The sequence below is a fragment of the Podarcis gaigeae genome (genome assembly GCF_964106915.1).
Source record: "Podarcis gaigeae genome assembly, chromosome: 13".
Lineage (NCBI taxonomy): Eukaryota > Metazoa > Chordata > Lepidosauria > Squamata > Lacertidae > Podarcis > Podarcis gaigeae.
This window is the reverse complement of record NC_139689.1, coordinates 21,317,485-21,330,988: the sequence shown is the minus strand read 5'-3', so window position 1 is coordinate 21,330,988 and position 13,504 is coordinate 21,317,485. Positions and strand designations below refer to the sequence as shown.

At 47.9% G+C, this 13,504-nt stretch overlaps 2 protein-coding genes across 2 annotated transcripts; one reads left to right on the top strand and one right to left on the bottom strand.

Annotated features, from left to right (window-relative positions):
- Positions 1-98: 98 nt before the first annotated feature.
- LOC310829516 (tetraspanin-4-like) lies at positions 99-9,332 on the bottom strand. The gene is made up of 8 exons (XM_083708091.1): positions 9,174-9,332; positions 6,546-6,625; positions 5,621-5,812; positions 4,830-4,904; positions 3,809-3,910; positions 3,297-3,425; positions 1,380-1,463; positions 99-603 (listed from the first exon to the last, which is right to left on the bottom strand). The coding sequence occupies exons 2-8, from the start codon at positions 6,612-6,614 to the stop codon at positions 535-537; spliced, it is 720 nt and encodes a 239-aa protein (XP_083564217.1). The 5' UTR covers positions 6,615-6,625; positions 9,174-9,332; the 3' UTR covers positions 99-534.
- Positions 9,333-10,858: 1,526 nt separating this feature from the next.
- On the top strand, positions 10,859-12,907 carry LOC310829517 (DNA-directed RNA polymerases I, II, and III subunit RPABC5-like). The gene is made up of 3 exons (XM_083708092.1): positions 10,859-11,005; positions 11,845-11,950; positions 12,519-12,907. Exons 2-3 carry the CDS (start codon positions 11,856-11,858, stop codon positions 12,625-12,627), a joined length of 204 nt encoding a protein of 67 aa, XP_083564218.1. The 5' UTR covers positions 10,859-11,005; positions 11,845-11,855; the 3' UTR covers positions 12,628-12,907.
- Positions 12,908-13,504: the final 597 nt, after the last annotated feature.

Below are 13,504 nucleotides of genomic sequence, written 5' to 3'. Positions count from 1 at the left end.
TGGGCTGATGGAAGGTTAGCATGAAGAACCCTGAGCAGCTGTCACTCTTCACCCCTAGCCCAAAATACAAATGTGCAGCAGGAAATAAATAGAGTGACTGAAAGGGATTAATTGCTTTATTGGTGCTTGGTATAGTTCTGTTATATACAAAAGCAACAAGATTGAAGGGCAAAGGGCGGGTAGGTGTCAGGATCACGATGTAAAATATAGGGGTGGGGTGGGGGGTTATGTAAGCTAAGATGAAAGGAAATATAATCCCACTCTAGGCCTGAAAAGAGGTATGCACAATAAAAGATTTAGCAAAAAATGAGGTCCTTCAGAGGGAAGGAGGGGCATCTTCCTCTCCCAGCAGATATGGCATGAGCCTAATGGCAGGAATGGTCTTTAGCAAAAGGCCTACGGCTCTCAAATAAGGAAGAAAGCGAAAGGGAGAGGAAGCAAGGGAAAGTGGGTGCCCTAAAGGAGTTAGGAATCCCCTTGCTGCTGCTTCTGAGCCACAAAGACGGAGGCATGAAGAATGTACTCGGATGGGGCTCAGTCATAGTATTTCTCCGCCCGCCGCACCTGGCAGTACATCAGCATGGAGAAAACGATGCCCAAGACCTGGAGAGACATAAATCAGGTCAGACTGACAACAAAAATTGGGGGCGGAAGAGTCCCAGCCCAGCATGTCACTTCTTTACAATATTGGAATTAAGATGCTGCCTCCTGAACTCCCATCCTTGCTGCTGCCTCTAAAATGTAGGAAGGCTGAGCATAAGGTCTCAGGTCCAACCACCCAGGATCTCCAAGCAGGGCTGTCTAAAAGGCTGGAAAGCTGCTGCCTGTCCGTGTAGACCAGGTGTAGCCAATGGGCTGCCCTCTAGATATTTTGGACTACAATTCCCATCACCTGTGACCTCTGGCCATGCTGCCTGGGGCTGATGGGAGTTGTAGTCCACAACTTCTAAAAGGCCCCATATTGGCTAACTCTGCATAGACTCTATTAAATGAGCCAATATCCTGGCTTCCGGCTTCCCAGTCACCTGCTTCTTGGCCCATTTTGTACAAACTGGAGGTGGCAGGGGCAGCTTCTATGTGGTCTTTTCCCAGTCAGGAAACCATCCTCCTGGACAGTCTTCTCTCCTAAAGGGGGATGCCTTTTGAAAGCACAGATTGCACCAGTTTACGTGTTGCTTCCAGTTTATTTATTTACTCCCTGTGGGACCATGGCCAGGGTTGGAAAGAATTCCTGCATCCTATGCTGTGGTCCCCTGCAGACAACCCCACCTTCTGTTCTTGTGCTGATGGTAATGGGTGGCACATGCGTTGTTGCACCAGAGCGGCCTCAGCAGTTGCTCAGGTCAGGCACGTCCCCTCCCATGGCTGTTCCTGCTCACCTGGACAACAATGATGCAGGCGGCAAAGATGCCCATGGCTGAGATGTTCTCTCCTAGCCAGCGTTTCACCTTCTCGTAACAGGGCTTTAGGGGAATAGAGCACAAAACAAACATGGTCACCAGAGAGCATTGGCAAGAAGAGGCAGTGCCTCCGATCTGGGTTGATGACACTCTTGTGCACCGAAAAAATGTCGTCTTCCATTTTAACGTTTATTTAACATGCAAGCTGTTTCTAGTAGGAACTCTGGATCATTTATTCCATTGTGGAACTGCGCTTGCCATCAATCAGTTGAATATTTGGGTTGAGTATTAAACTGAATAGTCAGCCCAAATCAGCTCCTATAACTTAAAGTCTCCCCCCTTCTGATGCATTGGGCTGAAGTGAACAAGCCTTTCTTCTGCAACAGGAACCTTTGCCAGCTGGAGGGCTGCATTTTCTTCTTGGCAACTAGCTGGGAGCTGCAGGCTAGGATGGGTGAAGGAGTGAAGGTAAATTTTACCACTGTACAGTAACTAGACTGGTTTCTGCACAGTCACCCCTCTCTGTCCTCCATCCAGACTAGCAACAGGCATTAGGAGAGTTCAAGGACATACTCAGTCAGGCAAAAACACTAGATACGAAGCAGCACCAGTGAGGGATGAGGCTGAGGGAAATTTCAACAGACAGATAGGCCTGGCAGGCTGCATTTGACCCGAAGTTCCCTGCCTCTGCTTTATGTGACAGCACTTCTCCTTGAAGAGGGCTATTACACACACACACACACACACACACACACACACACCTCAGTATAAACAGAATAAACATACCCGGTTCCTTCAACTTTTCTTCCCAGGATTATTTTCCATGCAGCAGGTCATTTTCAGTGCTCTTTTCTGAACCTGTTCTAATTTGCCTATATCGTTAAAACTGCAGCAACCCAGGCTGGTCACGCTAATAGGCTGACTGCCACTCTCCTTTTATGTAAGTCTTTTGAGAGTAAAATATATTGGGGAAGGGAGGAAGATAGCTAAATAAAATAGGATGCATCCACACTACAGCCTGGACTAGGTGTTGTTTTCCCCCAATATATTTATAGCCTGCGTCTCATTAGCGACTTTTAAGTATAAATAACATGATGTTTTTAAAATCATAAAGCAAATATGCTATTTTGCTCAAAAAAAAAGAGCAAGAAAATCTCACAGTTAAAAAGATGAGTTAAATTAACACGACAGCTTTGAGAAGCAGCATTAATGAAGCAAATCAAAGACATTGCTGCAGCCGTCACCAAAACTCAGTTGGGTTGAAACATCAGAAGAGGACTAGGCTAGGCCACTTTCCTCAGGAAAAGCAATCCACAAAGGCCCTCTGTCTTACTGCATATTGCTAACAGCAAGAAGACACACAGAGTAGCTAGTCTTGAAATTTTTGGGGGCTTCATAAAAGTCATGTGCTGGTCTGTAGACCACCAAAGACTAGGAACCCCTTCCCCTTCTGGTTTCATCATTCCCTCCTTCCTGAGACAGCTCAACATTTAATGCACAAAATGTTAAAAACAGAGAAGTCTCAGCACCTCCTTGAGTGACAGTTCTCAGGATTCACTGGGATAAGCCATGAAGTTAGAACAGCACACAAGTAATTTTGAGTGTGTTGTATAGTCAGAGAGGGAGGTGAGAATCTACGGTCAAAAGCCGGAAGCTGATACTTTTGTCGCAGGACAGTGTGTCAAAGGCCCTCTCAACCTCAACAGCTCCAAGAAAGAGGTCTGCTGGAGGGTTTTAGTGCAGGCCAGCCTTGGTAATCGGACCCTGCATTTAGCCATTTGCCACTTGCTCAGGACACAAGCATTCCGGGAGGGAGGTCAGTGGACAACCCAATTTGGAACCCACAGCCGTAGGGGAATCTCTGTTCCTTGAGGGCAATTCCTGCTGCCATCTCACCTCCTTCCACCAGCTGGCGCTGTCCACTTGGCATATGTCACTTTGCTGCAAGCAGCAGGACTCAGGAACCCACGTTCTGTTGCGGACCTCAAACCAGTCTGTGTAGTTCTGCACCCCACAGCAGCGAAACTGGGAAGCAAAGGGAGAAATCAGTCTCACACAGGCAGGGGGTACTCTTCCAAAATGGAATGAGGATGCTTAAAGTGGGGGAGATCTCCCTGGCTGCTTCTTAGCTCTCTAAATTTGCTTCCAGATGACCTGTTTGTGGACAGATTAGATGGCAATTCATGATGCAAGCGCCATCCCACACTTCCTACTGCCTTTCCCCCACCTCTTTCTTGCAAAAAAAATCCCAATCTATTAGGGAAGTGGGTTTGTTGCGCAAGAACTCAAAATCAGCTTTAGTTGAGTAGCCTGAATTTGCTAGGATGTGGCTGATGACAATTTGGAAGTACTGTAAACTGTGTGTGTGTGTGTGTGTGTGTGTGTGTGTGTGTGTGTGTAACACTCACCTCATTCTGCACAACGTCCCATGCTCTGGTTAAACCCACATTTCCCTCTGTCTCATACAGCTGAAGTCCTTCCTTTAGATTGGACTGGGCATATCTATCAAACTAGAGAAGGGACAAAATAAGCACACCCAATGGACCACCAGCACTTGTGTGTGTGATGGTAAGAGTGATGCAGAGACTAGATTATGACTTCGACTTGATGGGGCAAGCACAGCCCTCATGGTGCTTATTCAAAGTTGGATGGAAACCCTACCCCGCCATTTTTCTTCTGAACTTCTCCAAACTGGAGGAGTATCGGGAAACCCTCCGATGTTCAAGTTAGGGGTGGAGACTTTGCCAAGTAGTTCACTCCAACAGTCTGAAGTCCAGCCCCCACTCTTTTTTAAACCTCCCTTCTCTTTTCCCTCACTTCCTAATACCGTGGGCTCCAGACCTCTTTCTGGAAGATACCACCCTAAATGAAATGGTGCAATATTCCAAATTCCAAGGAGGAATTAAAACCTGCTATCTTAAGAAAGCATGTAGCTCAAATAACTTTATCCACTATGCAACTGTTCCGTATACATGATACAAGCAAACTCAATGTCTGAGTGTGGCTCCTAATGTAGCCAAAAATGGCACCATCCATTAACAAGTGGGGAAGTATCAACAGGCTTGGCAGACCCCAAAGTTTGAAGAAGTATATGGGGTGTGGCGGGGAGGTACAGGATGATGATTCATGAGGTCTATACAATGGGCTCTTTCCTCATTCCACGAGAATCGAGACAGGCTCATGGTTTGAATCCGTTTCCTCTCTGCATACGCATCTGTTAAGAGCACGGGTGCTACAGGGAGCTGCCAGTATTATAATGGCATCTTTAAGTAAACTATCTTGTATCAGAGTGTGCACTCAGCAGTGGCAAGGGGCGGGGGCTGCACTGCAGGCCTGTGATGGCTGAATGTGGCCTGCAGACTGCAGGTTGCCCAAATGAACTGGATCTCACCATCCTCATTCTACATACGGGGTGAGGAAGGTCCTTACCTTGTCTCTACAGGTGACAAAAACCAGCAACCCAACCAGCTCCAGGAGGAAGAGGGTGGAGAGGACCAGGAAGAACTAGGGAAGAGATATACCCAAATCAGCAATTACAGGGAGAAGGAGAAAGCCTCATACAACACAGTTTTGTGTTTACAGATATGTGCATCTCTGAAAAAAGTGTGCCCCCACCTCCGCACTCCCCCCCCCCCGCTCCATACTTGATTGCAGTCACAGGATCACATACATGCAATCAGGCCCTCTGGTTCAACTAACCCTGCAATCCCTCCTTCCTTCCTCCCAGCCACCCACAGTTGAATTAATAGCACAAGTTGCCGCCGCAAGCAGAGATCACTGGCGTGGCTGAAAGATACATGCGGAACCCACACCTCTGCATCGCTCAAGCCAGCCAGCCAAGTCACAGTCAGGAAGAAAAGTTGAAAGCAACAACATATCTAAAGCAAGATGTCCCACAAGCGAAGGTATGTTACTGCTCCCAATGGTTTTATGCACAGAAAAATGCACCTCTTGGACCCCATCTTGTCCACAGCATCTCAGAAATGCACTTTTCTGCTTCCTACTGATGACTGCACTCTGCCTATGCTCCAAAGCAGGGCTGAGCATTCTTGCATTTAACATAGGTTCTGTAGAGAAACTGTGCTTTGAATTAAGCCATTTCTCTGCCGGGCACCTTCTCCTACCGAAGATCTCATTAGACACCTCTGCACCAATTTAATCCGAATCTCTTACACTCACCCCCTCCCCAATGTAACACCCAGTGGAGAGATACCTCTTACCGTCAGCAGGAGGCAGCGGTGCTCTGTGGCCGCCCCCAAGCATCCGAGGAAGCCCACAACCATGATGATGGCTCCAGTCGCCATGAAAAGCCCCGCTGCCGACAGAGACGGGAACGAGAACGACAAGGTGGCAAAGCGGCCCTGGGTCACAGCCAGCCATACGCCCACGCCAAGCACCCCACAGCCGCCGAGCTACGGGGAGAGAAGGCAAGCTATATCACTGTTCGGGGACACATGTCAGGCATGTAGAATCACTAGAGGAGGGTGAAGATCAAGGCTAGTGAGGGGTGTGGCTTGGGCAGAGTCCTGAGGGTCAAGTAGAGAGGTCTGGAGAGATGTGCATGACCTGAGGTTCCCCACCTCTGATGGTACAACCTCCCCCCCCTCCGTCCAGGATGCTGTTGTGGAAGAGATCATCGGCTGAGTCTCCACTCACCAGCCGCAAAAGCTCTCAGTTCAGCCCCTTCCCACAAACAAGACCTAGTTCCTCCTGACTCCTAATCCTGTGCCAAGTTTTTATTGGAACAAATAAAGCAGCTGTCAACATTCTGTTGCTGACACCCCCTTGCCCATGACAATGCCGATGAAACTTCTGTGACATCACAAGCGGTTCAGCCAATAGTGGAGAGCGGGGTCTCTCAGGCAGTCTACAGGCAGATTTTTGGTTTGCTATAAAATGGCAGCAGTTTAACACACAAATGCACTTTCCATCTTGTTCATCCTTACAAGCCCGTAAGGCAACTTGTTGCGTTACTTATTTATTAAAAGAGAAATGTCCTGCCGTCAATAACAGGCCCATAAGCCCTTCCCACTAATCCTGGGAGGCCCCAGGTCAGATGTAGACGGAAAGGCTATCCGATGAAGAATTTTTTGACTTTCACACAACCTTATCTGAGGGGAGGTGCACGGACCCACTGCAACTCACCCAGAAGATGAGGTTGAAGACGAACATCTTCACTTTAACGCACAGCAAGCAGCCGCGGCTGACCCCCATGGTGGATGTGTCTGAAATGAGATGGGAGTGGGCAAAAGAAAACAACATGCTGTGATTCTGGAACGTTCATACATGAGCATTTACAATGCAGTTGGCAGAAATTCATAGGCAATCCTGGTCCCCTATGAAAACAATGAAGTGATGTATCCAAAGCTGTCCATGCAACAGGATTCTACCCTCCTCTCGTCTCCCCCGCAGCTTCTTCCCCTTCCCCTAATTTGCTTTGTGGGGCTTGGGACTGCAAGGGAGCTAGAGAGAGGAGGAGAGGGAAGGTGAAAAAGTCTGCTTGGATCCCACAAGCAATTTATTCGGAGTTTTCATATTTAATTCCCTTTAAATTCAAATAATTAACAAAATTAAGAGGGAGAACTATGTATGCCTCCTTGATCCCCTTGGAGGAGTAACAGGATACAACTGTAATAATTAAGAACTACTAAGGTGGTGTTACTCAGTGTCACTCACACAATATGAAATAAAATGAAGTCTCTCTCACTGAAAAAATTCAGAGAAACGTGTGTCCCATCCCCCCCCCCCCCGTGCCACTTCAGCCAAACTGTGATTAGGCTAATCTATATGAAAGGAAGCCTTTCCTCAGACAAAAAAGAGCATTTCAGAGTTGGAAGACTCCAAACGAACAGGCCGAGGTAAAATTCCTAGGCCTAACTGGGAGGATGGGCAGGTCAAGGCCTGGTTAGCATTAGAAATGGTATTGTGGATTCTACATAAAGTTTAAAGACCGTCTCTTGGACATACTGAAAATTTTAAATGCTCACCACCCTCTTTAATCATAGCAAACAAGTTGGTGGCTATGGCCTTCAGGCCTGGCACACTGGTTTGTACAATTTTGTACAAATTATTGTTTATGTTATTCAAAAAGCAAAGGGTGGTTAAAGGGCTCTCACCAATTGCATCCTGGCAACCCCCCTGTGAGGTAGGCTAGGCTAAGTTCTGGCCAAAAGTTCATGGCTGAGGTGGGATTTGAACTCAGGTCTCTCCTTGAAGTCTAACCACTACACAGCCCTGTCTCACTATGGCTTCTAAAGTGTGCAGAATCAGCAGGCTGGTCAGAAATAAAGATGCTTCTGGACGATGATTAGACATACTTTTGAATTTTTGCGGGGCAGGGCATAGGAGCAATGGTCCCTTTATGTCCTTTCTATATCATGCCAGTAGCAAGAAAACTGTGTATTCAGGCACAACTGAGGGGAGTTTGGATCCAAGCAGCTCCCTAACAGCCAAAAAAAGTTGAGAGGCCTATCAAGAGAATGGCAAAATCTTCCCCACATACACAAACAACCTTCAATCGTAACCTCTGGACATCAAAATGGAGGGAGTTATTTTTGGTTCCCAATGTTCATATACTCTGCTTTTTAAAAAGAACAATGCCGTATTTATGTACTTTTAACTTTAAAGCTTTGCCTGTTTCCCACCTCCTCGTGAAAATTACTGCAATAAAAATTACGAATGTGGTCAAGCTTGGGAACTGTTTTATTTTATTTTTTTATTCAAATGGAGAGCGCACCATGTTTTAAGTATCAAAACAACTAAGAGTGTAACACTGTTTAATTTTATTTTTTAGGAAAATAACTGTAAATACATAAAACATTGATTTATCCCCTTCAGACGAAGCGGCTAAGGAAGCGGTGGGAAAGCAGGTAAATTATCTGATTTAGGGAAAGCTAAATAAATAAACAACAAACGAACTGGGGGTGGGAAAGTCCCCTTGTCCAGGCCCAGGTTACAGATTTCCTGTAGGGCAACACATCTCCTGCTATCATGTGTGCTGAAGATGAAGGTACATGAAGGGGAGAAAGAAGACGGGCAATGTTTATCCCCAGACCACGTAAAAAGAAATTGCCAAGTTTTCCTTAGTCAAACGCTTCCCACCCTGTAGGTCTTTCCTGCTAAAGCTACCCCACCCCACCCTTACCCTCATTCCTTGCCTTTTTGCCACTCACGACAGAGTTCCTTTTCCATTTTTTCAGCAAAGCCCATTCTGTAGAAATAAAACATAACCCACATTCCAGACCCACCTTCCCAATTCACGATCCAAACCTCCCCACCCGCCACCGTTCTGGATTTAACAAGAATGTTAAATTCCCGGATCTGAACTGGTCGAAAATATATTCCTTACAGTAAATAACCCATAAAATTGTGATGGGCTTTTAAAACGCACACCCATTCCCGCTCTCCCTTAAATTATTTCCCTAAAGGGGGGGGGGGGCGGAACCAAATGGGAGAAAAGCAAAATAACATGAAAGGAGCCTTTAGATCTCTTTCTTTCGTCTTTCTTTTAACAAAGTACCAATACCTCTGAAGGAAAGTAACTAACTACAGCTGCCAAATTTCTCCCTGCCTCCCTGATCTTGCAGTAAGAGACTTTGGGGTGGGCAGAATTAGTTCTATGGGACCCAGAAAAATATTGCAATACAGCAGAAATCATCCCCTCCCCCCGAGGAGGGAGTCTCCTCGGGCTTTTTATACCCATCAAAATATCCCTGGTTCGACACATCCCTCCCCCCCCCCCCAATTATAAATACATTTCCGTGCGCCCCTCACCTTGATCTCGGGGCAGGAGACTTTGGGGCGGGAGTGCGGATTTGGGGCGGGAGCCCCCCTCCCAGACACCTAGACCTCTTCCAAGTTGCTTGTCCTCTGATGGGATGCAGGATGGAAAGGGAGGGGGAGCAAATTCCAGCACGGGACAGGGGGAAGGAAATGGGAGGGGAGAAAGGGGGGCAGTGATAGGGGGGCGTGTTTGAGACTGTGGGGTGGAGCCCAGGGGGCTCTGGGAGGGAAACGGGTTTCTATTCGAGACAAAGACGTCCAGTCGGATTTGAACCCCCGTTCTTGTTTAAACCTTCCCCCTCCCCCGCAAAAAAAGGACAATGACAAGCGACTCAATTTGTACCGCATTAACATCAGAAGCGTGTGGCTCAATGAGACTTACTGCGGAGTAGACTTGTATGGGATTGGAGAATAACTTCTCTTTCTGCTTTCGAGACATTTCCAAATTATGCCCCCGCTGAAGGGAGGGAGTTAAAACACGCTTGCAGAGACTGGATCTCAGGGTTCTGGGTTCCATCCCCACGTTGGGCAAAAAGATTCCTGCATTGCAAGGGGGTTAAGCTAGATGACCCTCCGTGTCCCTCCCAAGTTTACAATTCTAAGTAAACGCCAACACAGGCTGCACGTGACAGCCTCAGATTTCCAACTCTGCTCAAAGCACTACCGAGAGCACCTCCTGTTGTGCAGCAGTAGTTTGCTCTGAGAGCAACTTCGGGAGTAAAGTACTTCGCTTCTGTACCTTCCACATTGCCAGCTTCCAAGTGGGTGTTTATTGTGGGTTTTGTGCTCCCCGTGCACACGGGTTTTCTCCAGCAGCGGTCACACGTCAAAATTCCAGCCCACCTCCATTCAATCCTGATTCACCCTTTCCACTGCCTGCACACCACAGGCGTTTAAAGAACAGTCTCTCCTTCAAAAGAATTCTGGGAGCCTTAGTTTGTTACGGGTGCTGGGAATTGTAGCGATGAGAGGGGTAAACTACAGTTCCCAGGTTTGTTTGGAGGAAGCCGTGCGCTTTGCTATATGAAGACCGGTTTGCCATATGAAGACCCCCGCGTGGAAGACAGAACGTTTATTGTCAAATAGCAGATGCGGGGAGCGGGGGCACAGCAAAGTAATCCTGAGCGGGGCAGCGCTCAGGATTTCACAAGAGAGGACCTTTACCTCGGAATAAACCCCTGTTTGAGATGGTGGCCGTTATCAACCCCCCTATATATATAAATATTCTACAATCTTTACAACAACCCTGTAAGGCAGGCCAGGTATCATTATCTCGGGGAGAGAGAATGCGCATCACTCTCAAAAATTTAAACCGCATACGCAAAAATTCCAAATTTTGGGGGCAAATGCCTTTATTTGCGCCAAGCAAAATGTATGAAATTAGCAAGCAAACTTCCGAGTTCTCCAGAATTCTTCCTCAGGCGGGATGTTGGAAAGGGAAGGGAAGGGAAGGGAAGGGAAGGGAAGGGAAGATCTGCGGGGCGGAGAAAAAGGAAAAAAAATTGGATAAACGCGAAAATCGAAAGAAAGAAAGAGGCGGAGACAAAGAAAAAAACTTGGATAAACGCAAAGATCCCGAGGATGTTAGCAACAACAAGATGACCCTCTTGCAGATCGATGCCGCTTATAAGGGGAAGAAATTTGGGCTCCGCTAGGAAGGGGCGGCGTCGCCGTCGGGGCTCCTCCTCCTCCTGCTGCTGCCGCGGCGACGCTTGTGTCTCCCTCTTGCGGGCAGCGGAATAAGCCAGCCCTCGGCCTCGCTGCTGCGCCACAACCACGAGGGACCCCCGGGAGAGAGGAAGGCGGCCGAGGCCGAGAGGAAGGTGGGGAGCGGCGGGGAGAAGGAGAAGGGTCGGCCGGGGAGGAGGGCGAGGGGGAAAGATGGCCAGTGGGAGGGAGGCAGGTCTGGGGAGCGCCGAGCTGGCGGGAGAAGGCCGGGAGAAAGTGGATGTGTGGGGCCGGGGAGTGAGAGATCCGGGGAGGGCAAGGGCCGCCCCCACTTCCCGAAGGTGGAAGCAGGAATGGGGGAAGCGCTTAGGGGAACGGAAGGCTGTTTGGGACGGCTCCAAAGGCACGAGAGGCAGAGATTCACCCGGTGAAGCTTGTAGAGTGGGGAAGACGCAGTAACAGAGGGAAGCAGCACCTGTTGAATTTCAGCCTTCCCTGATGCTGTTTACAAGCGTAAAAGCCGGGGTTGAGGGCGTGGCTTTAACCTAAGAGGTGTGGGGTTTTCCCCTCCCGATCGCCTTTGCAGCAAGAGCAGTTAACCCGTGGCTGGATGATGATGATGATGGGGGGGGGGGGATCCTAGGGCTTCCATCACCTTTGGCCATTGGCCAGGCCAGCTGGGGTTGGTGGGAGCTGGAGTCCCCCACAATAAAATATTTGAGGGGCCGGGTGCCTCAAAGTTGATGAATATTCCCATTTAAACGGTGTGGGTGCACTGCATCCTGTGATCAATTATGTGGGGGCAGGACTTACCTGGGCCCCTGCAATATTTTATCCAAGCTGTGGGGCCCTGCTGTAAACTAATGTTAATGGAGAAATTCCTGCAACACTAAGAATAGCTAGGTAGCCTAGGAAGGTTTGGTGGGAAGAGAGGAAGCCTGGGTGACTTGCCTCTCTTCCTGTTTCTCCCTCCCCAAAATATATTCCTTTTTAGGCCACCTCACAATGATCATCCCAGTTCGGTGCTTCACCTGCGGGAAAGTCGTGGGCAACAAGTGGGAAGCCTACCTGGGCCTCTTGCAGGCGGAATACACAGAAGGGTGAGTCCACAGGTTTGCCTCTTTGCTGTATCTTCTAGGATTTCTACCTTATCTTTCTCTGTTGACCTGCTGAAGCAGGCCAAAGGCACATCTAGCCCCCCATCCTGTTATCACAGATAATAACTTTTACTACACGACTTTTTTGGATGAAAACTTTTAATATACCTGTAACGGTTTAATGGTCTGCTTTCCCCCATCTCTGTAAATGGCTTCTGGACTCCTTCCAGTTGTTGTTGTTGTTATTGTTGTTTTATTTGTATCCTGCCCATCTGACTGGGTTGTCACAGCCACTCTGGGCGACTTCCAGCATATAATAAAACATTACACATTTCCCTATACAGGGCTGCTGCCCTCAGAGTGCGGGATAAATTGGATAAAACTGGCTAACTCTCTACACTGGACACGGGTATTTATCTGTCTCCAATCCAGAGCAGGCCACTGATCAAAGGCGCAGGAGCAGAGGCCCACAGAAAGGTTGGCAATCCGAGTCAGGAGAAAGAGAAAGGGAGAGAAAATCCAGAGCAAAAATCTTGAGACCACCCACTCATTTTTCCGTTCCCTCTCTCAGGGATGCGTTGGACGCCCTTGGCCTGAAGCGCTACTGCTGTCGGAGGATGCTCCTGTCACACGTGGATTTGATTGAAAAGTTGCTGAACTATGCGCCCCTGGAGAAGTAGTAGCGTTGGCACCGTGGAACAGAGCCACAATGAGGCTGGAAGACACCCTCCCCCCCCATGGATAGATAGATTAGATAGATAGATAGATAGATAGATAGATAGATAGATAGATAGATAGATGATAGATAGTCTGTCTTCAGATTATATCCAAACCAGGCACCTCCCACTGGAGGGTGCTGTTGTGCAATGGAAGGATTCTGTCTCATTCAGTGATGTGCAATAAAGAGCATGGTGCATAGGAGCACATGCGCTGTGTTCCCAAAAGAATGATACACACAAATTTACTCTTGTGTTGTTTTCCGTGGGGTTTTTGGGGTGGGGTGGGGTTGAGCAAAATGATCTTTGGTATTTTGTGAAATATGCTTGTAGAGTAGATTTTACTTTTGATTTTGTCTTCAATGCTGCCTTCCTCAGGATTTTTATTTTGAATGAAAGGAGAAACATACTTCATTATGTTTGGAGCGGTTTATGCAGCCTTGTTTCCCTGCATATAGGCTTGCCCAGCTTTTTGGAACAATCTTGTGAGATTTGATCAGAACTAGTGTTAAATCAGGACAGACAGTACTCTGAACAGCGAATTATTGAAGCAGGCTTTCCAACAGAACATAGAGAGAATGATTTCAGGAGACGTGCCCTTCCAAGAACCATAGGTCCCAGATTTCCTCAGTTCCTGAAAAAGCGAACAGGGTATGGCAGCAAGGGGAGAGAGAAGCACCGTTCTCCTTAAAAACAAGAATGCCTCCGAGATTACAGGAGCCAAGATTTACAGGCCCCAGGAACATAATACACACAACCCCTTCTTCTTGTGCGGTTCAAGAGGTTGCAAATGTTTTACTCAGGGTCTGTTGTTCCTTTTTGGAGAGGCACAGCAGTCTGT

What these genes read in the sequence shown, in the direction of transcription:
- LOC310829516 (XM_083708091.1), bottom strand. Translation starts at nt 6,614, where the DNA reads ATGGGGGTCAGCCGCGGCTGCTTGCTGTGCGTTAAAGTGAAGATGTTC. An exon ending in TTGTCACCTGTAGAGACAAG is followed by an intron (nt 3,911 to 4,829) that starts GTAAGGACCTTC and finishes TCCCTTCTCTAG; the next exon opens with TTTGATAGATATGCCCAGTC. An exon ending in GCGCCAGCTGGTGGAAGGAG is followed by an intron (nt 1,464 to 3,296) that starts GTGAGATGGCAG and finishes ATTCCCCTAAAG; the next exon opens with CCCTGTTACGAGAAGGTGAA.
- LOC310829517 (XM_083708092.1), top strand. Translation starts at nt 11,856, where the DNA reads ATGATCATCCCAGTTCGGTGCTTCACCTGCGGGAAAGTCGTGGGCAAC. An exon ending in CAGGCGGAATACACAGAAGG is followed by an intron (nt 11,951 to 12,518) that starts GTGAGTCCACAG and finishes TCCCTCTCTCAG; the next exon opens with GGATGCGTTGGACGCCCTTG.